Genomic DNA, 27,730 nt, shown 5'->3' with positions numbered 1-27,730 from the left:
TTTTCTTAAAGACTCACATTTTAATCTCATTAAAACTCCACTTGTATCTATAAATCCAGTAACTTCAGGAAGTACAGAACAATTATAAAGTAGCTCATTTGTTTTAAGTAAAGCTATTTACATGGTCACCTGAAACAATGCAGCCTCCCATCCCTTCGAACCAAATGAATCCTGGAGGCTATTGAAAGACAAGGAATGTGTGAAGGACATACAGGAACAATGAGCCTGAAACAGAGACACCAATGTATTCCACCAGACCATCAGCATTCTTCCTACAACACTATGTTTAAATAGCGATGGTTTGAACTGACAACGAGGGCATTCTGCACATCACAGGCCACGAGAGAAAGACTGATGCTATTTTACAAGTTGTTTTACTGAGCTGTTAACTCGCACCTCAGACTCCCCTCTCCCCAGAGGTATCGTGTGGGAAGTGCAGTGGTGCCACCAGCAGTGTCAGAATGCAGCTGAACTTTGCTGTAATGCAAATGCAGAAGCTGGCGCCAGAAGCTGAATATTGGAGGATTGAGACCTCTACACTCGCCACTGAGCGAGCCTGCAGATCTCTGCAGTACTGGAAGCGAAATGACTATACAGCCCCTGCTAAACACAGGACGATGCTTCTCAACATCCTCGGTCGTAATCACACCAATTACAAGCCGCTCATCTCTGTGGGGATGGTGCCCTATGGCAATTTGACCTTACAGAAGCACTGGCATTAATAGCAGCATCTGGACATCGACTATTCCACTGCTGGTGGAACATAACTCAGTCTAACTGCCCTCTCCACTGCATTGACAGTGACAAGTAGAATGTCCATTTAACACTTCAAATGCATTCTGCTGTTGCTCAGTGGATGGAATAAATCTGGCAAATTAGTTTCAGTAGGTGTGTACATCGCAAAGAGCAGTTTAATTCAGCTTTATGGCTTTTAAAATAAGAGGTGCTGCAAAGTAACTCTATGGCCAATGACAATGTGCAGTCAGTCTGGGTAATGAGGGGGCCTTGGACTTATCTACAATAAAATGATTCCATACAGAGGTGTCGGTCCAGCGTCTTCAGGGAAACTGCCAGCCAGTGCCACCTAACCTCAGCAAGGACCGGCAACACAGTTACTCTCCAACGGCCACGGTCTGGCAGCAGGAAATCATTCAAATTTGTTCAGCTATTTGAACCATTCCCAGTCAGCAGGATCACCTCGCCATTACTACCCAGTCCTTTTGAAACATTAAATGGTGTAGTTAGTTAGTTAGTTTTACATGGAGCTGATCAGTGTTACAACCTTTGCTAATGCAAGTTAGAGACATCGCAGAAGCCCACGGGTCAGAACAGTCAGTTGAACAAACTCAAACTGTTTTCCACAAAATCCAGCTCTGCTTCTCAACGGCTCCTTATAATTTGATCACATTGTGGCTCAGCCAGAGTGACCTATCCTAGGTGTAGTCGAGGAGAGATGGTGACACCCTGGGCAACAGAACAGGGTTGTATTTATACAGGGAGTGGGGTTGTTAATCCATTAACTGCTTCAACACTAGAGTCAGCCTGGACAGTCAAAGCAGGAAAAGCTCGAGCAACTTTGAGCCACAAACTAATGAGCACCAGGGTCCAGAACAAAACACTTCCACGCACAGGAAATTCAACACAAAACTGAAACTTTTCTTTAACAATTTAAAACAAAAAGAATAAAATCTTCACTTTGCGAATGGAAGAGGACGGTGGCAGATGATGAGATGGTCCAGGTCTGGGGTGGCTTTCATTGACGAGGCAGTTTGGCGCTTTCCATCAGGGTCGTTTCCTGAGATTAGCACCAATGCGTCTCTGGAGACTGCTGGGGCGTCACATTGGTCAAGTGAAAAATAATCTTCTCCTTCCAACTGAGACCCAACACCCATGAATCACCCTCCGTCAGACAGGGAGTTATAAAGTTATTGGGGGAATGTCTAAAAAAAAAACCCAGTAGGATAGTAAAGTGGGAAGAGGCTCGTCTGCAACTTGTTGGACAACAATAGGTCGCAGCTTCAGAGAAGCATTACTCAGGCCCCCCGATGGCCCAGGGTAATGGTGAGGTACTGATCAGAAAGATCCCAGACATGGGTCAGATACACTCAGTCAGCACATTGCCAGGGTTGTTACAGTTGGCCTCAATACTGCTGGTTAAGGAAGCAGTCACTATCCAGTGAACCGTGCACCTATTGATGTCAATATCAGGGGGCCAGGTTAGACCGGGAGGCCCCAACGGTTTTTCTTTTGATTGGGTGGGAGTGACCTGCTGAGTATTTATAGTATTCCCCGCCCCCCCCTCCCAGGAGATTCTGTTGAAGTAATCAGACTGGGTATTTAAGCAGGTGACATGATTTGCAAAAGGCCGACATATCTGAATAATGGTTTAGTTTCTCTGGCAGAGTTGAAGGGGCGTGGCCTCACTCCTTCATTCATTCCAGCTACACAAAGTGCTTAGTAAACTCCACAAGGAAAGACATTCAGGTCTGTCTGAGCGCAGTAACTTTTAAACTAGCCTGCTACGGATACTGAGAAGGTGCAGTTAACACACAGGGAGTTTACACAGCGATATCAATGGTTGGCCACCTTTACTCCATCCTCCTTCACTGCTGTCTGTGCGGTAACCACACACCACCCACGCGGGCATCTTCCAAAGGAGCGGTGAAGTCAGATTTTAATCTTTAGGATTAGAGAACTCCAAGTACTTTGTTCAAAAGGCTCTGAATATCCACCTTTTCCCTTCATTCCTGGTTTTCCATTCTGGTTTGGGAGCAGTGGTTTGACACAAGGATGCACTCACCTCCATGATCAATATTGGCGAGGGGGGCGGGAGGGGGAGAGAAGAGATTGAAAGAGAAACTGTTGCCCTTTGTTGCTTTTTTCTACAACATTCTAGGAACTAAAGGCACTCAACTAAAAATTCAAAATCTCTCTCCTTTGTCCATCATCAGCATCATAGCTACACTCTGGCCTTGAGGGAACTTCAAAATGAATCTTACCAAATCCTTCCATCAATGCCAGATCTTAAAGGGCTAATAATAATGGTTTGATCAGCAAAATTCTGGGCCAATTGACTGATCAACGTTTAAGTTTATACAGCGATAGTCACAACAGACTGGCTCAGGAATTTATAGTGCAGCAAACAAGAGGCAAACCTCCTGGTACTCCCCATTCTGCAAATCTCTCCTGTTCCGCATTCAAACACTATGGAGATGACAGCTGTCAATCATTGCTCCTCAACTAAAAGTGCATTTCACCTCCCTGAGAGGATTTTACTATTTCAGTACTCAAGTTTGACAATTGTGCATAAACTGAATTAACAGGACCTGCATACTGTGCATTAAACCTTTAATCTGTTGAATTAACAGGACCTGCATACTGTGCATTAAACCTTTAATCTGTTGAATTAACAGGACCTGCATACTGTGCATTAAACCTTTAATCTGCTAAAATGCCAACACTTGCGGCCTGTGAGTTAAAATGACCCTGCTCTGGTAACTGTTCTTGCATCCTCTGGACAGCACATGCTCCCCATCAGTGGCTGTAAGCATCAACATTCAAATAGTATTTACAAAATGGTTTAGCAGGGCTCCATCGGTCAAACGTTGAAAAAACAAAGTAACGGTGGATGAATAAGGCAACTTCAATAAATTCATGGCTGTCGCACATCAGCAAGAGAACAGCCCAATCAGGACTGGTCACCCCATTCTGCTCCAGCCCTCCCCCCGGCCCAGGGTATCAAGGGATTTGGAGCCAAGGCAGGTAAATGGAATTAGGATACAGATCAGCCATGATCTCAGCAGAACAGGCTCGAGGGGCTGAATGGCCTTTACCTTGTTCCTATGTGCACCTCATCATTGGCCCCACTTCCCCCGTCCTCTCTGTACATCACAAGGCGGGACCCCCAGTTAACGGTGAAACCCTCATCACAGACAACATCCGGGAACAATGTGGTTCCAATGGACATTCAGTAATTATCTGGAATCTTTGGTTTTGTGTTGGGATTTCTGGCTGTTTCCATCCAATCCAGTTAAAAAAACCCGGCTTGGATTTGTAGCATTACCACAGCAAATGTCACAAAAAAAAGTGATGGGCTGAGTCCACCCAAGGTCTGGTCTAGTCTAGTCCACCCAAGGTCTGGTGTCAAGGTCTCGTCTCATCCAGTCCAGTCAAGGCCCACAGTCAAGATCTAGTCTAGTCTACCCACTGACAATGCTCTGTTAAACCTGTCCGAGGAGCTACAGCCATGACCACACCTCATACCTGCTTCAACACAGTGCAAACCACACACAACCCAGAAAAACTAAACCTCAAAAGCAACAGGACCACGAATGGAACAGTAGCTGTGGAACTGAGAGCAAGCAGCAGACAGTGGTGTTTAGTGCACAGTACATGGCCACCATGGGGCGGGAGGGAGGGATTTTTTTCCTAAAGTACGGGAAAACCTGCCTCTTTAGGTTTGAAAATTGACATTTGGGCTGCTCGATCCTTCTCACAACCATCCTGTCCACCAAAATGCACGCATGATACATGGGCTCAATCACTGGCAGAATACTGGGTACGATCAGCAGGACTCGGCCCACCCGGGACAGGGAATGTGCACGGAGTGCCGTGTGTGAAACTGCAACAGCAGGCACTGCACCATATTACACAGTGAGATCACAGGGCCACAGGAACAGGGCAAATACTCCAGCGTCAGGAGCAGCTCCACAACAGGAGATTGGTGGGGAAAAAAGGAAAACCAGAGGGGAACACAGGAAGTGGGAATGCTAGGATTCCATACAATTACACCCCAACAGATTGGAAATCAGTAAAATGGAGGGATTCCACTCAGAGGATTCCAACGTGCACATTTCCACTCCTGAGGTAATCATCAGACAGGTCCTAAAAGCTAAAAACCTCAGCTGCTTGATCTCTGTAGGCCTTCGGCAGCACGACAGGGCTTGACCAGAGGAAGTGTCCATCCCTACAGGAGAAGCACAGGGCGTGCACACTCCACTTCAAGTCAGCGAGTGCTTGGGTTTTTTTTAAAAGGCAGAGTTCATCACAGGAGAAGACAACGAAAGAAGTTGCTCTTTTTCTGCTGTTCCGAGGTGATTCGTACGCCTTGGCTGCTGCCTTGTGGACTGTTCCCCTCCTGCACACAAGGAAAAGGGGAGTTTAGCAAACAGCAGTCACCCCGCCTCCCAGCAAACCTCAGCTCAACAATTTCACACTGTTACCACAATCATTTTCAGAACATTTGTTTCTATGTAAGTCAGATCCTAACTCTCATCAAGTCCCGTTCACCCATCACCTGTGCTCGCTGACCTACATTGACTCCCGGTCTGGCGACAACAATTTTAAAATTCTCTTCCCTGTGTTCAAATCCCTCCCTGGCCTCATCCCCTCCCTATCTCTGTAACCTCCTCCAGACCTACAACCCTCCGAGATCCCTGCGCTCCTCCAATTCTGGCCTCTTGTCCATCCCCGATTTTAATCGCTGCACCATTGGCGGCCGTGCCTTCAGCCGTCTAGGCCCTAACCTCTGGAATTCCCTCCCTAAACCTCTCCGGCTCACCACCTCCCTCTCCTCCTCCAAGGCACTCCTTAAAACCTACCTATATGAGAAAGCATGGTCACCTGTTCAGGGCTCAGTGCCAATTTTTGTCTGATTATGCTCGTGAAGCACCTTGGGATGTTTTACTACGTTAAAGGCACTCTAAGTATAAGTTGTTGTACCTCTGCTTGATGATAGGGACACTCAGTCTTGCTCCCCTACTCCCAGCCAGCAAGACTCACTCCTCCAGACTCCAGCCCCGCCACCAGTCTCCCCACCCCACCTCTCCCCACTCACGAGCTGCTGCCTGTTCCAGGTTACACACTGCTCTCAGGCCTCTGGATCAGTAGCTCAGTAGAAGGCAAGCATGTTGGCAAAGACACAGGAAGTAAGGGACACTCACCAGTTTCTTGTCCATTTTTGTTTTTATGTCTCTGGCGAGAGTGAAAAATGCCTGAAATGGTAAACATTGGAATCGTTAACTCTCCACCCAGGCAGGGAAAGCAAGTCAAGGAGACCGTAACATGGCAGCAACGTTATACCATCCATCTGGCAGGCAAATCCTTCCCACCAGTACTGCATGTTCATACGAATTGCCCCTCTGCCTTCATCGCAAGGTTCTGCAAGTATATTTCTGGGGTACAACTCTCTACATGCACAAATTCACTGCTGCGACTCCCCTTGCTGTCTGACACAGTCTCCCTTCTGCTCTGCTACTTGTGCCCTTCCTTACTGCCACCATTCGCCATACCTCCCCTCCTCCCCGGCCACTCCAGTGTCTTCCTTGACCCCCTCCATCACTTTCCCCAGTTTCCCTATCTTGCCAATGCCCCTGCACAGATCCAGTTTCTTTCTGCTCCAACATAGGTGGTGTCTGCTGCAGCTCCTGCCCCAAACCTCGCGAGTAACCATGCCAATCACGTTAATCACATCTCCTGGAACATATTGGGCCCCTGCCCTTCCCGGGCACCATCCTCGAACATTTCCACACCCCTCAGTCCAGCAACTCACACTCTACTGTTCCTCTTGCCTCTGCTCCAATGTCCTTAGTTCCTGCCCCCTCCACCCACCCCCACTAGAATCTTCCACTGACTTCATTGTTGAAATCTCGTCCCTAATATCCTCACTTGCACCTAAACTCACCTTTACCCCGCCTCCTGTCCTCAACCTTAATCTGCACATAAACACCCTCAGCCACTCCCATCCTTCACCCTCGTCACTATGCGAGGTCTTGATGTGAGATCTTGATCAAAGACAAGTCTGTACCCAATCACTATCCTGTCTCACTGCCCACATTTCCTTACCCACTACCCTGGAACCTCACCCCTCACCACCTCTAGTTCCAGCGCCCATTCTGGCATCATTGCCTCCAGTGAACCGTGCAACAACTCTCGACTCTGCTTTCAATACTCTCGTTGAGTCACACCTAATCCCCAATAGACTCTTTCCCACCACTCCCCAGATCTAACAGTCACTCTGTGACCGGCAATCTGAGGGCTACGGGTAATTACCAGACCAAGCTTCACCATCTGAACCAGAGTATTGTGACCAAATCCCCTTAGGCCACAGGACAACCTCAAACCCATCTCCTCCACCACAAATTGATCTTCCTCTCCTGACCTCTTCATCCTTTAGGTGAAGAACGACCTTTGATATTGTGGCAGTGAATCCGTGCATGTGGAGCAGTGCCTAAAAATACACTTACAGAACCTTATGCTAAACCTTTATAAATCACTGGTTAGGCCTCAGTTAGAGTACTGCGTCCAATTTTGAGCATCACACTTTAGGAAGGATGTCATGGCCTTGGAGAGGGTGCAGAGGAGATTTACTACATGGGATGAGGGACTTCAGTTATGTGGAGAGACGGGGGAAGCTGGGATTGTTCTCCTTAGAGCAGGGGCGATTTGATAAAGGTGTTCAAAATTATGAAGGGTTTTGAGGGAGTAAATGGGAAGAAACTGTTTCCACTGGCAAGAGGGTCGGTAACCAGATTTAAGATAATTGGTAAAAGAACCAGAGGGGCGATAAAGAGTTTTTTTTTATAAACGCAGCGAGTTGTTCTGATCTGGAATTCACTGCCTGAAAGGGCGGTGGAAGCAGATTCAATAGTAACTTTCAAAAGGGAATTGGATAAAAACTTGAAGGGGAAAAAATTACAGGGCTATAGGGAAAGAGCAGAGGAATAGGACTAATCAGACAGCTCTTGCAAAGAGCCGGCACAGGCACGATGGGCTGAATGGCTTCCTTCTGTGCTGTATGATTCTATGATCCTCACCTCGAATGCTAGGTGCGAGGAACTCAGATTTCTTCACCTCCAAAAACCTCCTTCCCACCACCATCCCCTCAGCAATCTACAATGGCAGTTTCTTACACAAGATCCACCTCCCACTCCCTCGACCCTTTGAGTCGATGGCTCTGATGGGGACGCTGGCACCTGCACAGGTACAATAGGCCAAATGGGCCCTTTCAATTACCTTCACCCCACTTAAATGAAATGATCACTACAATCATTCTGATAGAACACTCGATCACAGCCAAACCCAAAAACACTTCATGTAAATCAAAACTGGAAACCATTTCCTCAATGTCAGCCCTCAGGACCTGCAGTGTTGGGAATGTAACCTCACAAGGAACGTTCCCTTGCAAACATTTCCGTGAGCTCCCCCACCCGATATACTAAAAATATCGGTCGGGCGAAGGGGAAGATGAGGGGGACTCTGCAATGCTCCTCCATTAGTTAATGACATCTCAGCACTTTGCATATCGCAGTGTCTGGAGTACAGTGAACAGCAGATGACCGAGTCGGAAGGGGAACTGATCCGATCGGTCAGCGGCTCAGTGGCGACTTGCCTTGCTGTGCGAGGTGACAATGCGGGCTTTTCAGTTGGGTGAGTCTCCAGGCCGCGTCAGCCACGAGTACATCAGCAGTACGTCCCCACAGTGGAACAAAGAGGAATGGGTAGTGACCGGGGCCCGAAGGTCAGAGGGGCAGGCAGGTTTTTACTTTGTCGGGTCACTGAGGTGCTTTGGGAGACTAACGACGCACTGGGACTCCCGAGGTCATTGCTTCTGGGAGTGATGGATAGTCAACGTTTTCATTAGAAGCAGAATACACCGAGCACAACGGGTGATCAGGTAACAATCAATACTTACATTCTCCACATTTATATTTGCTTTCGCGCTGGTCTCCATGAATTTGATCCCATAGTCACTGGCTAACTGAAAAAGAGAGAGAAAAAAAAAGTGACCCATCAGTATGGGCAATAAAGTGGGGAACGGAATGAGGGAGTGGGGAAAGGATTTGGTTTTATATAACCACAAAGTCCTAGAACGCTCAGAAATGAAATACTTTTGAAGTCCGGTCATGTTGTCACAAGGTAATTACTGTCAGTCATTTGGCCCACCGTACTTCATCCAGAAATACTCTAAAGTTGGTTTAGAATCATAGAATGATACAGCATAGAAGGAGGCCATTTGGCCCATCGTGCCTGTGCCAGTTTAGGGTTGGTTCTGAAATGGTTCCGGGGTTCACTCCATGTGTGGATCAGCGTGTGAAGAAAAACTTCCCACTATGACTCCGAAATTTATCTTTTCCATAGGCCCTTGACCTACTCTTGTAGTCTACTTTTAAGTAATATTCCAGATTTACCTTTTCCATACCATCTACAACGTCACCTCTCAGATGCTTCCTGAACGCCCCAGTGTCTCCTTAAATCTCAGTGCTATACTGCAGCATCAGCTTGGATCAGGATGTCCAAACTGCTCCTTGTGGGCCAGGCCCTTGACCCTTCCTATCTGGTCCATAAGCCATTTGTTGCCCATTAGTCTGCCCTGTTTGAATTGCAGGGGCCTGGAGTTTCAGAATGGGCTGTTTTTAGCACTCAGTGGAGGAAAACACAAAACTAGACTGTTAGTACCCTCAGTGTCAGATATGGGGACAGGGATATAAACTTTATACCTAAACAGACACGTAGACTAAAAGCTGAGACATTCCTGGTTTAGATGATAAGCTCAAACCAGTCACCTGATGAGCAAGTAACCACCGTAAATGAGGAGGAGCAAAGTCCTTTGTGAGCCTGAATGTTACACCCAGTAGGGTGAGGTGAGGATTTGCGCTGTGTGGCAGTGTATCAGTGCAGAACCAGCAAATCTGCAGACAGACGGCAGTGAGTTCAGACTTAGCCATTCTGACCCTGCCTGATTCCCCACTGCTGTGCTTCTTCCTGGCTGTTCAAAACTAAAGGTTCCATTCCTAACACGGTGATTCACTTTAACAACAGTCACTTTGTACACACCAGCTAAACAAATAAGGAGCTGCAGCAGGTCAACGAATCATGTGACCCTTGCACCTTCATACTGACTGTAGTGTGGCAGCTCCACTTTCCATACACTGACTTAGATCATCAAACACTCGAAGAGGAGGCGTCGATAGTCACGCAAGGCCCCTCCCCCCACCCCATGGCCCTGCCTCCAAACCAACATCACTCCCCCCTATCCACAGCTTCCAGCCCCCAGGGACCCCCCCTCCCCCTCTCCACAGCCTCCCCACCCCATGGCCCTTCCCCCACGTTTCTGTCCACTCCAGTTAAACACACCTGTAAAGAGTTTCCAATTCACTGCCGTCTCTCGCGTTTTATAATAAGTGATAAGCAGACAGGTCCTGGTGGCAATGAACCAGTTCTTGTGTGACTGAGCGCAGAGCCCTGCTCTGCAGCACATCCTAACCTGTATGGGTTCAGCGAATTGCCTGGGGTTTAACGTCAGAATAGTTGGGCTAAACCATGGAAGTAAAAGGAGAGGTTTGGAGAATTTTCCACAAGAAAAAAAATTAGGACATGAAATATGCTGCCACAAGTGTTGAATAAAACACTGAAGAAAAACATTAGAGTGTACAGGGATACATGGGATTAGACTGATAGCTCCTGTGGGGGACAGGCACTGAATAGCCATGATTAGCTAGTTGCCCCCTACTGTGCTGAAATTCTGACTATCGTCAGCCCATTCCAGTGAAGCTATCAGTCATTCTGAGGTGTTACTTGGTCACAAAACCTTTTAATTTGAATCAAAATTGGAAACTATTCCCTCAACATGATCGAGGGACTGAGGAGGGGAAGAGGAATGCCCGTAATGTTACCCCACTGCTAACATTCAGCTCTTTGCACACATCATTTTCGGGGATACAGGGAATGCGTCCCTACCTTATTTACTGGTAAGATTTGCCAACAGCCCCCAGTGACAATTTGGAAAAGTGGCAGTGAAACAACAAAAGCAGGTCCCTGCACCATGGTCACATTTCAGCATAGAAAGGACTTGGGGGGAAAAATGTTACTTTTAAAGGCTGAGGTTTTAAAGCAAAGTGCATTCACACAAATTAAAGCAAGGCACTGAGACGATAAGTGGTTCAAATATTAATGAGCTCAACTTTGATGTTGTTTCCCCGTAGAAAATAAATATTAAGCAATTGGTTAGTCTGTCGCAGCAATCGATACCCATTGCGTTGGGAAGTCTCTGCTCCTTTCTGGATGTGAACAAAGGGAGATTAAGTAAAAGAAGAGATATAGACACAGACAGTCAAGTCTTGCAAAGTCTGTCAAGTTATGGCTCAGGAGAATGGCAGGAGGGTAGTTAGAAATTATTTTAAGTCAAGCAAGACAACCCACTGAAGTAGGCAAGTGTAGCATCTTCATTATTTTACGTTAAGCAGAACTGAAGTACAGAGTGCGTCACAAAGAGTGAATCGTGAACAGAGTAGGAACTTGAGAATTTGGAGAGTGTGGGAATTAGGTGTAGAGGGAGGAAGGAGGTGCTAAATTTTTTAAAAAGCAAAAAAAATCGACTAAGAAGTAATAATCTATAAATCAATCGGTAATTTAGTGGAGAGAAGTGGTGCTGAGTCCCAGGGAGAGCCCTTTCCCCGTTCACTAAGAACAGAGAGAATTACATCACAGTGAACAGGAGGAGCTCTGAGACCCGGAATAAAAGGGTAGGTTAATCGGATTAAGTAAATTAATAATAAAATCGAGTATCTAAAGGGAGTTTAGGGAAATAACGGTTTCTAAATATAATGGATGGGCCGCTGAGACCAATTGCCTGCAATTCCTGCACCATGTGGGAGCTTCAGGACGCTCCATGCATTCTGGAGGGCCACGTGTGCAGGAAATGCCTCCAGTTGCCTGAGCTCAAGCTGAGGGTTTCTGAGCTTGAGGGGCGGCTGGACTCACTGCAGAGCCTAAGGGAGGCTGAAGGTTTCCTGGATCGTGTGTTCCAGGAGGTGCTCACCCCGCAGCTACAGAGAGTTCAGGATAGCAAGTGGGTGGCCATCTGAAAGGGTAGGAAGAGGCAGGCAGTGCAGGAATCTTCTGGGTGTGTGGCCACTCTCAAACCAGTATTCAGCATTGAATACCAGGGAGGGTGACGACACCTCGAAGGAGTGCAGTCCTGAGCATGGAACCATGGGCCACAGTGAAGTGTAGAAATGTGGTGTAAGTGTAGTCATGGGGGATTCAATAGTCGGGGGGACAGACAGGCGTTTCTGTGACCATCGACGTGAGTCCTGCATGGTGTGTTGCCTCCCTGGTGCCAGGGTAAAGGACATCATGGAGAGGGTGGAGAACATTCCGCAAGGGGAAGGGAAACAGCCAGAAATCGTGGTCCATGTGGGAACCAACGACATAGGAAAGGGATGAGGTCCTGCGGTCAGAGTTTCAGGAGCTAGGGAGGAAGTTAAAAAGCAGGACCTCAAAAAGGTAGTAGTCTCTGGATTACTCCCAGTGCCACGCGCTAGTGAGTGCAGAAATAAGATAAGGCAGATTAATGCGTGGCTAGAGACATGATGCGGGGGGGGGCTTCAGATTCTTGGGGCTTTGGGACCTGTTCTGGAGCAGGAGGGATGCACCTCAACAGAACTGGGACAAATGTTCTCACGGGGAGGGGGGGGTAAATGAATTTGGCAGGGGGATGGTCACTAGGATGTAGAATTAGAAAGGAGAAACGAGGTGCACAAAGGATTGGGAGAGACAGATAGCACCAGGGTAAGAAATAGTACAGTATTAGGTGGGATCAGATTAAGAATACAAGAAGGTTTAAGACTGGTTTGCAGTGCATGTGTGTAAATGCACGAAGTGTGGTAAATAAGGATGGAAAGCTGCAGGTACAAATAGCCTCATAGGAATATGATGCAGTGGCGATAACAGACCTGCCAATAAAGGGCAGGAATGCACACTAAATCATAGAATCATAGAAGTTTACAACATGGAAACAGGCCCTTCGGCCCAACATGTCCATGTCGCCCAGTTTATACCACTAAGCTAGTCCCAATTGCCTGCACTTGGCCCATATCCCTCTATACCCATCTTACCCATGTAAAATATTCCTGGATACAAGGTGGTGATCAGGGAAAAATAGGGAAGGGAAAAAAAAAGGGGGGGGGGTGGTGATGGCAGTATTGATTAAGGAGAATATTGTAGTGCTGGAGAGAGAGGATGTCCTGGAGGGGTCAAGGACAGAATCTATTTGGTTAGAGTTAAGAAACAATAGAGGCGCCATTACACTACTGGGGGTATTCTATAGGCCACCAACTAGTGGGAAAGATATAGAGGAGCAGATTTGCAGGGAAATTACAGAGAGGTGCAAGAACTATAGAGTAGAGTAGTGATAACTGGGGACTTCAACTATCCTAATATAGACTGGGATAGTAATAGTGTAAAGAGCAAAGAGGGGGAGGAATTTCTGGTGCGTTCAGGAGAACTTTCTTTATCAGTTTGTTTCCGGCCCAACAAGGAAGGAGGCATTGCTGGATCTGGTTCTAGGAAATTAGATGGGTCAAGTGGAGCAAGTGTCAGTGGGGGAACATTTAGGGAACAGCGATCATAGGGCTTAGATCAGTGGGTTGAGAACGGATCTGGTCCGGTTAAATTGGAAGCAAAGATTGGCAGACAAAACTGTAAGGGAACAATGGGCAGCCTTTAGAGAGATGGTTCGGGTACAGTCTAAGTATATTCCCACGAGTGGAAAGGTAGAGCAACCGAAGTCAGAGCTCCCTGGATGAGGAAAGAGAGAGCGAGTGAGCATAAGGTGAAGTAGGAAATGGGGGGGTGTATGACAGATGTCAGGTTGATAACACAAGTGAGAACCAGGCTGAATATAAAAAGTACAGAGAAGTGAAAAGCGAAATACGCTCTCTTTGCCCTTCTTATGAGAATAGATTGGTGGTTAACATAAAAGGGAATCCAAGAGTCTTCTATAGGCATGTAAACAGTAAACGGGTAGTAAGGAGGGGTGGGACCGATTAGGGACCAAAAAGGAGATCTACTCATGGAAACACATGGCATAGCCGAGGTACTAAATGAGTACTTTCCATCTCTCTTTACCCAGGAAGATGCTGCCAAAGTCACAGTAAAAGGAGGTAGTTGAGATACTGGATAGGCTAAAAATTGATAAAGAGGAGGTACTAGAAAGGCTAGCTGTACTTAAAGTAGTCATCCGGTCCGGATGGGATGCATCCTAGGTTGCGGAGGTGCTGGCCATAATCTTCCAAACATCCTTAGATATGAGGTGGTGCAAGAGGACTGGAGAATTGCAAATGTTACACCCTCAAAAAAAAAAAGGGTGTGAGGATAAACCCAGCAACTACAGGCCCGTCAGTTTAACCTCGGTGGTGGGGAAACTTTCAGAAACGATAATCCGGGACAAAATTAATAGTCACTTGGACAAGTGTGGATTAATTAAGTAAAGCCAGCACGGATTTAAAGTCAAATCATGTTCAACTAATTTGATTGAGTTTTTTGATGAGGGCAATGCGGTTGATGTGGTGTATATGGACTTTCAAAAGGCGTTTGATGAAGTTCCGAATAGGCTTGTCAGCAAAACTGAAGCCCATGGAATAAAAGGGACAGTGACAACATGGATACGAAATTGGCTAAGTGACAGGAAACAGAGTAGTGGTGAACGGTTCCCCAGGGGTCGGTGCTGGGACCACTGCTTTCCTTGATATATATTAAATGACTTAGAATTGAGTGTACTGGGCACAATTTCAAAATTTGCAGATGACACAAAACTTGGAAGGGTAGTAAACAGTTAGGATAGTGATAGACTTCAAGAGGATATAGACAGGCTGGTGGAATGGGCGGACACATGGCAGATGAAATTTAATGCAGAGAAGTGCAAAGTGGTACATTTTAACAGGAAGAATGAGGAGAGGCAATATAAACTAAATGGTATAATTCTAAAGAGGGTGCAGGAACAGAGAGACCTGGGGTATAAGTGCACAAATCTTTGAAGGTGACAGGACAGGTAGAGAAAACGATTATAAAAGCACAGGATCCTGGGCTTTATAAATAAAGGCAGAGTACAAAAATCAAGGAAGTTACGTGGAACCTTTATAAAACACTGGTTCGTCCACAACTAGAGAATAATGTCCAATTCTGGGCACCGCATTTTAGGAAGGATGTGAAGGCCTTAGAGAGGGTGCAGAAAAGGTTTACTGGAATGGTTCCAGGGATGAGGGACTTCAGTTACGTGGATAGACTGGAGAAGCTGGGGTTGTTCTCCTTAGAGCAGAGAAGGTTAAGAGGAGATTTGATAGAAGTGTCCAAAATCATGAAAGGTTTAGATAAAGTAAATAAAGAGAAACTGTTCCCATTGGCGGAAGGGTTGAGAACCAGAGGACACAGGTTTAAAGTGATTGGTTCTTTTGCCAAAGGCGACGTGAGGAAAAACTTTTTTTTTAAAAACGCAGTGAGTGATTATGATCCGGAATGTGCTGCCCAAAAGGGTGGTGGAAGCAGATTCAATAGTAACTTTCAAAAGGGAATTATAAGAACATAAGAAATAGGAGCAGGAGTCGGCCATCCGGCCCCCCGAGCCTGCTCCACCATTCAATCAGATCATGGCTGATCTTCGACCTCAACTCCACTTTCCCGCCCAATCCCCATATCCCTTGATTCCCCTAGAGTCCAAAAATCTATCAATCTCAGCCTTGAATATACTCAACAACTGAGCATCCACAGCCCTCTGGGGTAGAGAATTCCAAAGACTCACAACCCTCAGTGAAGAAATTCCTCCTCATCTCAGTCTTAAATGGCCGACCCCTTATCCTGTGACTATGTCCCCTAGTTCTAGACTCGCCAGCCAGGGGAAACAATCTCTCAGCAGGTCAAGCCCCCTCATAATCTTATATGTTTCAATGAGATCACCTCTCATTCTTCTAAACTCCAGAGAGTATAGGCTCATTCTACTCAATCTCTGCTCATAGGGCAACCCTCTAATGCCAGGAATCAATCTAGTGAACCTTAGGAAGGATATTGAATAATTGGATAAATACTTGAAGGAAAAACAATTATAGGGCTAATGGGGAAAGAGCAGGGGAATGGGACTAATTGGATAGCTCTTTCAAAGAGCCAGCACGGGCATGATTGGCCGAATGGCCTCCTCATGTGCTGTACTGTTTGAATTAAGTGAATCTGAACATAATTGTTGCTCTACATGGTCACTTGCTGTGAAATAAAGCAACTTAACGATTTGCTTCTGGTCTCGTCTTTGAAGAGATTGGAGAGGCACGTGGAGATACATGCAAAGGACACTAATATCTGGTTCAGCTCACCGGCAGGCACAATTGGTCCACTCCTGGATTACGGTGTAGTCAGATATTGCTCAGCACGGGCACACCCCTGAACAAGTCACTGAAGCTCGCTCATGAGAGTGACAAATACCCTGTATCCGAGAGAATACGTAAAGCAAATCCTAAACTTGCAACAACCAGTCAGCTGCAGTTAGAATTCTAGGGCTTGTACCTTCTCTCCACGATCTTTGCCGACTTGTCTTTTCTCATTTACGTCACACTTGTTCCCAAGGATCATTTTCTCCACGTCTGCTGAGGCATGCTGAGATAAGACAGAGAAAAGCAATTACAGTGAAAAGGTCACAGCTGAATTCAGTCCACAACAGCCAGCCCACACCCACAACCCTTGACCCCCACACTCAGCTTCCATCTACCACACAATGCAACAATGGCAAAAATATTGGGTCCAAGTTCAGTACAAATTGATGCTACGATGGAAATTCAATGGGCCAAATTACTTCTGTGCTTTGAAATGATTTGTACTAGAGGAACTTGATGAATCTTTCATCTCAACTAAGCCAACTCTGAGCGTGTAATCCTGAGCAAAATGTTGGGCATGAAACCCCACCAAACTTCATCCAGGAGCGCTGTTTAACAAGAAGCCCTCAAAAGCCCTCTCACGCCCAAATTCCCATGTTAAACTGCTGCTCAAGCTCCTCACTGGGGCCTCCCTTTTCCTCTACGATAGGAGGTCACTTGCTGTGAAATAAAGCAACTCAGTTAACACTGTGACATGTTTCAAGGGTGATATCTGGGTGGGTGGACCCTTCTTGTGGGAAAGGGGAGATTTACAAATCGAATTTGCATGCACACCCACTGAATATGGCAATCCTGTCCAAACCCCATCAGTCAGCCTGCTCCATTTACTCTAGTAGATTACTGTTGCAGTTTTCTAATCTAAAGTCTTATAACGCAAGAAATAGGAGTAGGTCATCTGGCCCTCGAGCCTGCTCTGCCATTTAGTAAGATCATGGATGATCTTCGACCTCAACTCCACTTTCCCGCCCAATCCCCATATTCCTTGATTCCCTTAGAGTCTAAAAATCTATCAATCTCAGCCTTGAATATACTCAACGACTGAGTATCCACAGCCCTCTGGGGCGGAGAATTTCAAAGATTCACAACCCTCTGAGTGAAGAAATTCTTCCTCTTCTCAGTCCCAAATGGCCGACCCCTTATCATGAGACTATGCCCCCTAGCTCTAGACTATCCAGCCAGGGGAAACATCCTCTCAGCATCTACCCTGTCAAGCCCCCTCAGAATCTTATATTTTTCAATGAGATCACCTCTCACTCTTCTAAATTCCAGAGAGCGTAGGCCCTTTCTACTCAACCTCGCCTCATAGAACAACACTCTCATCCCAGGAATCAATCGAGTGAATCTTCATTACACCGCCTCTATGGCAAGTATATCCTTCCTTAGATAAGGAGACGAAAGCCCTGTACAATTGTAGCAAGACTTCCTTACTCTTGGCCTTTATTGCAAGGGGGTTGGAGTACAACATACCATTTACCTTCCTAATTGCTTGCTGCACCTGCATGTTAACTTTCTGTGTTTCATGTACAAGGACACCCAAGTCTCTCTGGACACCAATATTTAATAGTTTCTCACCATTAAAAAATACTGTTCTTCTACTCTTCCTACCAAAGTGAATAACCTCACATTTCCCCACATTATACTATATCTGCCACCTCCTTGCCCACTCACTTAATCTGTCTATATCCATCTGCAGACTCTCTGTCCTCCTCACAAGCTTACTTTTCCACCTAGCTTTGTATCGGCAAACTTGGATACATTACACTCAGTCCCTTCATCTAAATCATTAATATAGATTGTAAATAGCCGAGGCCGAAGCACTGATCCCTGCAGCACCCCACTAGTTACAGCCTGACACCCTGAGAATGACCTACTCTCTGTTTTCCGTCCGTTAACCAATCCTCTATCCATACTAATACATTAATACATTACCCCCAACCCCACGAGCCCTTATCTTGTATAATAACCTTTTGTGTGGTACTGTATCGAATGCCTTTTGAAAATCCAAATATATTACATCCACTGGTTCCCCTTGATCTATGCTACTAGTTACATCCTCAAAAAACTGTAGATTTGTCAAACACTATTTCCCTTTCATAAAACCATGTTGACTCTGCCTAATCATATTATCGTATTATGATTTTCTAAGTGCCCCGTTACTACATCCTTAATAATGGATTCCAGCATTTTCCCCAACTACTGATGTCAGGCTAACTGGCCTGTAGTTCCCTGTTTTCTCTCTCACTCCTTTCTTGAATAGCGGGGTTACATTTGCTACTTTCCAATCCACTGGGACCGTTCTAGAATCAAGGGAATTTTGGAAGATCAAAGCCAATGCATTCGCTATCTCTGCAGCCACCTCTTTTAGAAACTTCAGATGTAGGCCATCAGGTCCAGGGGATTTGTCGGCTTTTAGTCCCATTAATTTCTCCAGTACTTTTTCTTTACTAATAAAATAATTTCTAAAGAAGTTATTAATAAGTTCCTCACTCTTGTTAGACCCTTGGTTCCCCACTATTTCTGGTGTTTTTTGTGTTTTCTACTGTGAAGACAGATACAAAATATTTGTTTAAGGTCTCTGCCATTTCCTTATTCCCCATTATAATTTCCCCTGTCTCAGCCTCTAAGGGATTCATGTTTACTTTTGCTACAATCTTGTACTCATTTCTCAAAACTCAAATAAGTTACATGTGAAGAAAAGAAAGAACTTGGATTTCTACTGTGCCTAGATGTCCCAAACTGCTTCACAACCAAGTAAGCACTGTTGAAGTGCAGTCCTGTTGTAATGTAGGGCAACACGGCAAACAATCTGGGCACAGCAATGTCAAACAAAACTCAGAGATAAAGAACCAGATAATCTGTTTTAAATGATGTTGGTTCAGGGACATCGGGAGAACCCGCCTGCTCTTCTTTGAATAGTGCCATGGGATCCTTTATGTCCACCTGACAGAGCAGACGGGGCCTCGGTTTAACGTCTCATCCAAAAGACGGCACCTCCGACAGTGCAGCCCTCCCTCAGTACTGCAAATGGAGTGTCAGCCTAGAATATGTGGTTAAGATGGGGGTTTGAAGCCATGAGCTCCTCAGAGGCCAGAGCACTACCACTGAGCCAAGGCTGACACAGAGTAGAATTGCATGTCTAGTTGGTTTCTGAAACATACCTCTTCAATATTCCGGATCCAGTTCTTGATGTTATCGAAGGACTTGTCATTAGTGATGTCATACACCAACATGATGCCCTGCCAGAGAGTCAAGCAGAAGTATTAAACCAGTTACTGCGAGAAGGACCTCAAACTTTTACTAACACCATGGCCACTCAGTAGTAAGCAGAGTGTGTCGGACACTCCACAGCTCAAAGAACCACAACCTGCAATGTCAGGAAGGTATCGAGTGCCGCGATCTAAACACACACTCACATTCACACACAGAACCATAGAATGATACAACACAGAAGGGAGCCATTCGGCCCATCGTGCCTGTGCTGGCTCGTTGAAAGAGCTATTCAATTACTCCCATTCCCCTGCTTTTTCCCCACAGCCCTGCAAGTTTTCCCCCCTTCAAGTATTTAGCTAATTCCCTTTTGAAAGTTATTATTGAATCTGCCTCTATCACCGCCCTTTCAGTTAATGCATTCCAGATCATAACTCACAACGAGCACCGTGCGTGCACACACACATCCACCCCCCTCCCCCAGCTCAACTAACAAACCTCTGCCGACTCTAGACTTCCCATGCCCTAGCTGTACAAACGGCCCCCATTGCCTGGACATACCCATCATACACTGCAGCACCTGCTAATCGGGGTTAATGATGTACGAAGCTGATTTAACAATGACACCTTACCATGGCCCCTCGGTAGTACGCAGTGGTGATTGTCCGAAAGCGCTCCTGCCCAGCTGTGTCCCTAGGAGATTTGAACAGATTTAGTTACACTCTGATGTTAAGTCAATCTTTCCTTTAATTGTTTTTTGACATCTCATGTATTTCACGTTCCTTTCTCTTGAGTAAACAAACACATCTCTGATACTCATAAATAAAACAACGATTGTCCTATGTGATTAACAAGCACTTCACTGATTAAACCACCACACAGTCCCTTTACTCACACATCACAGTCACACAAGGGGATTGACTGTTGCAGTGGGTCAGCACTGGCTACTCCTTCTCAAGGGTTGGCTTTAGCAAAGACTGCTGGGATGGATGCTTGCTCTTCCAGCTTGCTGTAAGGGGCCTATAGGCAGCGTGTTTGAGCAATGTCAAGCACCGCTCCAACTGGGACTACTTTGGATCAACCAGTGGGGTGACACTGGGGTTTGCCAAGTGCCACCAATCAAAACACGGTCCACAAGTGGCCCTCCCCTAAAGGAGGGCATGACAAACACAAACAGGCTCTTCAAACTGAAGATCTCTGTATGGTTAGGTCATGATCCAGTTTTTGCATCAGGTGACCAGGGATGGGGGTTGGATAGACGCAGAGAAGATGTTTTCACTTGTGGGGGAGACCAAAACTAGGAGCCATAAATAAGAACATAAGAAATAGGAGCAGGAGCAGGCCATATGGTCCCTCAAGCCTGTTCCGCCATTCAAGAAGATCATGGCTGATCTTCAACCTCAACTCCACTTTCCCTATAAAATAGCCACTAATAAATCCAATGGGGAATTCAGGAGAAACTTCCTTACTCAGAGTGGTTAAAATGTGGAACTCACTACCACAAGGAGTGGTGGAGGCGAATAGCATCGATACATTTAAGGGGAAGGTAGGTACGCACACAAGGGAGAAAGGAATAGAAGGGTATGCTGATAGGGTGAGATGAAGTAGGGAGAGGGGAGGTTCTTGTGGAGCATGAACACCGGCAATGGACTGTTTCGGTGCTGTAAATTCTAAGGATGTAATATGAAGGAGCAGCCCCTTCAGATAATGAACAAGAGGCTGCAACATTTGGCACCAGGCTACAGAATGAACAAGTGGCCTGGTTATCTGTAAAGTGGCCCAAAAGGGTGGTCGAGACAACACTGTCCAACCCCGGGCCCCCAAGTAGTGCCAGAGGGCCCAATGTACAAAGCTGCTCAAATATGACACTCAATTGACAGAGTCGGAGACACCACGACGAGGACTGACGCCGTTTGGAGGGAGCTTGCGGCTGATTCAGTCTAAGGTGTGTCTGATCTGGGAGTGCTTGATGTTGACAGTGGCTGCTTAAAATGGAAAGAATTCTCCTTCCCCTCACTATGTGACCACACGTACTATAGCCACATGTTCAGATGTAAAAGCATTAACTGTGACCTACTCAGGCCGAGGCACTTTCAGTCAGGTTGGCTACTGTCCTCCCTGATAGGGCTGGATCCAATTCACTATTCTTCACTCTCCTCAGCACAGGTCTGAATCTGACACACAGGAACCTACCACTGTACAAGTCCCATTGCCAAACTCATTGCCATCTCCAAACCAAGCCACTGAGAAACCGCATAGGTAGAGTTCCTGTTTGTCCAATAATCTCTCCCCAAAGGGACACTCCGTATGCTTATCTACGCCCAGAGAGCTCAGGCTCAGGTTGGCAATAGCCAAGGCACAGTGTCCCCAAAAAAGTGCAGTGGTAAGGCTGCATAAATACTGGCAGCTTCCAGCTACTTGTCCAGCTAGGGTCACCCTACCAGTTCAGGCACTGGCTTCCAGCTTACCTGGAGCTGAGTGGAAGAATTTCAGCCCTTAGCAACAGGCCAATCCCTCCGAATTCTATTAGTGAGCCAAGCTGGCTGGACAAACATCGAGTGCCCTGAAGCACTGTCGACATGAAGTTGGCCACAAAGGGTTAATTTGGTACCAATGCTGCACTGACAGGCGTGTTATCTGCTCACTATACCATTCAGACAGTTCAGAGTCCCGGACCAAACCAACAAGACTGGACACCCGAAGAAGCAAGCGCACACATACTGTGCTCTGAACACAAGTGGTCCCAGTCCCACTCTGCTGTACGTATCTAACTTACCTCCTTCCTAGCTCTGCTCACAACACATGCTATTTCTTTAGCAAACGGGGTCTACCTGCCAGGCCTCTAACTGTACTACTCCATAACTAGCCACAGGTAGTACCTCTCACTGCATCAGCTGAGGACATAAAGCAGCATCCAACCGCTCTGGTACGGCAGGTTTAGTGCAACAGTACTAGGCTCCCTCCTACTGCGCATCTCTCTCTAAGTAAAATGAGTTTCTTAACCCAGTCCCCAGCATATGTGAGAACACAGTGCAAAACCAACCCAGGCCCATCATGGCCATTCTCAGCAACAGATACTGGTTCCCAGTCCCCCAAAACATTCTATTTACATTTTTCATCCTCGTGTCCCCTCCATGACCTTGCCTCACCCTAACTGTGCACCTCCTCTTACCTTATATTCCCCCCCCTCCCTTCTGTCGTCCGACTCTGGGCCTTTGGGCATCCTTCCCTCCTTCGTTTACAGCCAGCTCGGCCCCACTCTCTGAAACTCCCTCCTTAAACACTGCCACCTGTCATCTTCTCCCAACATAAAGAAAGACTTGCATTTCCATAGCACCTTTCATGACCTCAGGACATCCCAAAGCGCTTTACAGTCAGTGAAGTGCTTTTTTAAGTATAGTCATTGTTGTAATGTAGGAAACATCTAAAATCCTTCTCCAAACCCATCTTTTAGACCAAGTCTTTGGTGACCCCCCCCAATCTCTCCCTCCATTACACAGCACTGTTCCCTTATCTTTTCATTCCTCTCTTCCCCCACCCCGGGAAGCACTTTGGGGCATGTTCTACAATAAAGGGGTCATATAAATGCAAGCAGTTGTTAAAGAGCTTGCACTGGCTCGATGGGCCAAACAACCTCGTGTTGTGATATCTACAACTCTATGTTTTAGTCCACAGAGCTAGTACCTTCATGAGCACCAAAAATTTACCAATTTAAAATATTCCTCCGTTAAACCTGCTCTCCTGACTCCGACCAGCCAACTGCTGAACACATGGATGTTTTCAAATTATCTGTGCGCAGTGACGTCACTAACAGAGGGTCAGGTTTACATGTCTTCATTATAAAAGGACTCAGATTTCAAGGCAAATGCAGACAGCATACCACGAGAGAGCAGCCTCACATTCCTCACCATATCTGCAGTTTGATTTTCTTCCCATCCAACTCGATTGTTCGGATTTTAAAATCAATACCTGAAAACAAGAGAAAACAAGAGAAAACAAGTTAGAACCTTCTGGATTAAAGGATACCTGTTACAGCAACACCCAGCCCACAGCCCAATACCTGTTACAGCAACACCCAGCCCACAGCCCAATACCTGTTACAGCATCACCCAGCCCACAGCCCAATACCTGTTACAGCAACACCCAGCCCACAGCCCAATACCTGTTACAGCATCACCCAGAACACAACCCAATACCTGTTACAGCATCACCCAGAACACAACCCAATACCTGTTACAGCATCACCCAGAACACAACCCAATACCTGTTACAGCATCACCCAGAACACAACCCAATACCTGTTACAGCATCACCTCGATCACAACCCAATACCTGTTACAGCATTACCAATACAGCCCAATACCTATTATAGCAACACCCAGATCACAACCCAACAAAACCTGTTACATCACCACCCTGATCAGAACCTCCCATCCAAATCTTCCCACAGTAGGAAACTTAGTCTAAACATGCTTTTACGAACTTAAGTATGAACTCAGAGTTACCTAGAGTCTAAAGCACAGAACAGGCCAGTCGGCCCAACTGGTTTATGTCGGCGTTTATACTCCACACAAGTCTCCTCCCACACTCTTCACCTAACCCAATCAGCATACCATTCCATTCCTTTCTCCCTCGTGTGTTTATCTAGCTTCCTCTTAAATGCATCTACACTATTCGCCTCAACTGCGTGAAGAAGTTTCTCCTGAATTCTCTATTGGATTTATTAGTGACTATCTTATATTTATGACCTCTAGTGTTGGACTCCCCGATAAGTGGAAACATTTTCTCTACATCTACCCTATCAAAAACTTTCATAATCTTAAAGGCCTCTATCAGGTCATCCCTCAGCCTTCTTTTCTAGAGAAATGAGCCCCAGCCTGTTCAACCTTTCCTGATGAGTATATCCTTCCAGTTCTGGTATCATCCTTGTAATTCTTTTTTTGCACCTTCTCCAGTGCCTCTATATTCTTATTCTTGCCTCCTTCAGGTTCTACATGCCTGGTGTTATACATTGAATAGCCTGCTTTTACTAAGCTGTCTTGTGTATTCTTAATAAAGTAATGAAAACATAAAATGAACAGACAACACTGGAACATATTCAGCCTGAAACCATGAAGCTATGCTTCCTCCACAAGACAATATTCCTCAACAAGCTCTCAGTAAATGGCAAATTTGTGCAAATGGCAGGAACCAGACCAGTAAATATCCAATAAATCTCTCAAGACTACTATACACACTCATTTCCTAATAACTACTATATGCATTAAAAAGGCACATCACTATACCACTGCTCAATGTGGTGGGGTCCCCGAGCAGATCAGGCAGAAAAGTCAAAGCTTTGATCCCTTATTTCTATTGATTTAATATGGAGCAGGAATGCTGCAAGTTAGGACGGTGGAAGTCCACAATGAGCCCCCCAATTGCTGATGGCCAAGGGACTGGATTCAGGTGTGAGTTAGTTACTGTCAGGTGGGGTGGAGGGAGGAGGATAACTCCCCACCCCAGGGGGTGAGATGCTCGGTCAGTACAGTCAGGGCGGAGAGCGATTTCTCGACTCTCGGGGAATCAACGGGGATCAGGCGGGAAAGTGGAGTTAAGGTCGAGGATCAGCCGTGATCTGAGTGAATGGCGGAGCGGGCTCGGGGGGCCGGATGGCCCACTCCGGCTCCGGCTCCTACTCCCACTCCGGCTCCCACTCCCGCTCCGGCTCCGGCTCCGGCTCCCACTCCCGCACCTCAGTAACGCCGGGCCTGAGCAGAGGAAAGAGCCCCGAGTGCACAGTCCCCAGTGACCGGGGCCCTGCTGGCTGTGGGCAGGGCTGAGCTCCACCATCAGACCGGGGATGGCGCCGCCAAACACCCGCGGCTTGGCGACAGCACCACGGCCTGGGACTCGGTGCGCGGTGGGGCCGGGGGTGAGACCGATTCCTCAGCCCGCGGGTAGGGCCTCCGGGAGAGGGTCAAATATCCGAGCCGCTCCTGGTCAGTCCAGCGGCTGGAGCTCGGCCCTGACCCCCCTCCCCGCCCCGGCCCGGCCTGTCCCGGCCCCTATAACGCGAGTCCCCGGCCTCTGACCTTCGCTCCCCGCCCACCGCTGCGCCCTGGGCCCAGCGCCCCGGAACCCGCCCGCAGGCCCCGGCCCCGGCCCGTACCGATGGTGGAGATGAAGGTGGTGTTGAACGCATCCTCCGAGAAGCGGAAGAGGACGCAGGTTTTGCCGACGCCGCTGTCCCCGATCAGCAGCAGTTTGAAGAGATAATCGTAGGTCTTCGCCATGGCCGCCGCCGCCCGCCCGCCCGGCTCCGCAGGAAGGACCGCCTCCTCCGCTCTCATTGGTCAGCGCGGCCCGTCACGCCCACCCGCTCGGAGCCGATTGGTCGGCGCACCCGTCAATCACCGACGTCACAACCCGTCACACTCCCTTTCGGTTTGACAACCGTTTCCGCCGGGAGCCGTACGGTGGCGGCAGAGGGACAGCGGCGCACCGAGTCCCGGCTCCCAGCACCGGCCCGCCGGCTGATCGGATGGAGGCCTCACCCGCGGCCCGCTAGAGCGCCCACCTGGCTGACTCCCTTCGCGCTGGCGGTGAATGGGCCTGGCGGAGCGGCCTGGAGGACCGGGCCCGTCCTCCCGGAGCGCGGGAGCGGCGCCTCTTGTCCCCTGTCAGTGATTCCGGAAGTGAGGTCACAGTGAGGTGAGAGTCCGGGGTGTTTGTGTGAAGCGAGAGGGGCCCGGGGAAGGGAGGGGTACTCGAGCCCGAGGATTGGGCCTGCACCCGGAGCAGCTGGAGCACCATGGCCCGCTCACCCGCACACCGGCTGTCTCAGTGCCAGTGAGGCCTTACAGAGTGCACCCGACCCGTCAGAGGGGGTCAGTGTGGATCCCCCTCCCCCAGGGTGAAGGGTCAGTGTGGATCCCCAGGGTGAGGGGTCAGTGTGGATCCCCAGGGTGAGGGGTCAGTGTGGATCCCCAGGGTGAGGGGTCAGTGTGGATCCCCAGGGTGAGGGGTCAGTGTGGATCCCCAGGGTGAGGGGTCAGTGTGGATCCCCAGGGTGAGGGGTCAGCGTGGATCCCCCTCCCCCAGGGTGAGGGGTCAGCGTGGATCCCCCTCCCCCAGGGTGTGGGGTCAGTGTGGATCCCCCTCCCCCAGGGTGTGGGGTCAGTGTGGATCCCCCTCCCCCAGGGTGAGGGTTCAGCGTGGATCCCCCTCCCCCAGGGTGTGGGGTCAGTGTGGATCCCCCTCCCCCAGGGTGTGGGGTCAGTGTGGATCCCCCTCCCCAGGGTGAGGGTTCAGCGTGGATCCCCCTCCCCAGGGTGTGGGGTCAGCGTGGATCCCCCTCCCCCAGGGTGTGGGGTCAGTGTGGATCCCCCTCCCCCAGGGTGTGGGGTCAGTGTGGATCCCCCTCCCCCAGGGTGTGGGGTCAGTGTGGATCCCCCTCCCCCAGGGTGTGGGGTCAGTGTGGATCCCCCTCCCCCAGGGTGTGGGGTCAGCGTGGATCCCCCTCCCCAGGGTGTGGGGTCAGCGTGGATCCCCCTCCCCCAGGGTGAGGGTTCAGCGTGGATCCCCCTCCCCCAGGGTGAGGGTTCAGCGTGGATCCCCCTCCCCCAGGGTGTGGGGTCAGTGTGGATTCCCCCAGGGTGAGGGGCCAGTGAGGTCAGACGTGTTGTGCTGCGTAGTTTTTTGAGAGGCCTCTCCTGTGTCCCACCCTTCTCCGGCCCTGTGGTGCAATGGGATACACAGCCTGCCAGCTCTGCTTGTGAGTCTGGCTGTAGCACCTCTTGTTCCTGGGCCCCTTTTGCTCTGTATGTGTTGGAGAGCACACCTGATCAGCATTCGTGGAGCTAAGGATATTCTGAGAGAGTCAGTGTCTCTAAACCTGAATGTGGCACTGACCACATTGAGCCCAGTCAAAGAACTCATTTTCCCTGTTTTATAATGTCTATACTTGTAATTGTAATCCCGTGTCACTGGCAGTTTAACAGCGGGTATGCAAAATATTCCCACCAAGTACATTTGAACTGTTTAAGACACCCAGCAGTGCCATTGTGTTTGGATTCTGTTATCTCAGTCTGAGAATTTGGAACAGTTTAATCCTAGAGTGTAACTGCCAGTGATGGTGGGAGATCATCATCATGAGACTTCCCTCTCCATTCCCCCACCATTGGCAGTCGTGCCTTTAGCCATCTAGACCCCACTCCCCGGAATCCCTTCCCTAAACCTCTTCTTGTCCCACTTCTCCGACCAGGCTTTTAGCACCTCTCCTAATATCCCCTTCTTTGGCTTGATGTTCATTTTTAAAAATTTCATCTCTGTGAAGCGCCTTGAGA

General features: G+C 48.0%; 2 protein-coding genes across 3 annotated transcripts in view; one reads left to right on the top strand and one right to left on the bottom strand.

Moving 5' to 3' along the window:
• On the bottom strand, positions 1–26,056 carry rab8a (RAB8A, member RAS oncogene family). Its single transcript, XM_067967975.1, has 8 exons — positions 25,555–26,056; positions 23,312–23,372; positions 20,036–20,096; positions 19,355–19,432; positions 16,330–16,419; positions 8,693–8,758; positions 5,943–5,993; positions 1–5,137 (listed from the first exon to the last, which is right to left on the bottom strand). The coding sequence occupies exons 1-8, from the start codon at positions 25,733–25,735 to the stop codon at positions 5,045–5,047; spliced, it is 681 nt and encodes a 226-aa protein (XP_067824076.1). The 5' UTR covers positions 25,736–26,056; the 3' UTR covers positions 1–5,044.
• Positions 25,827–27,730, top strand: part of LOC137299325 (E3 ubiquitin-protein ligase arkadia-A-like) — a 102,322-nt gene continuing 100,418 nt past the window's right edge. For both annotated transcript variants that reach the window (XM_067967974.1, XM_067967972.1), the window contains exon 1: positions 25,827–26,096. The gene's annotated coding sequence lies outside the window, so the exon portion shown is untranslated. The remainder of the gene's footprint in view (positions 26,097–27,730) is intronic.

Source organism: Heptranchias perlo, chromosome 29 (assembly GCF_035084215.1).
Source record: "Heptranchias perlo isolate sHepPer1 chromosome 29, sHepPer1.hap1, whole genome shotgun sequence".
NCBI lineage: Eukaryota > Metazoa > Chordata > Chondrichthyes > Hexanchiformes > Hexanchidae > Heptranchias > Heptranchias perlo.
Note: the sequence above shows the minus strand (reverse complement) of the source record. Positions and strands in the feature narration are given on the sequence as shown.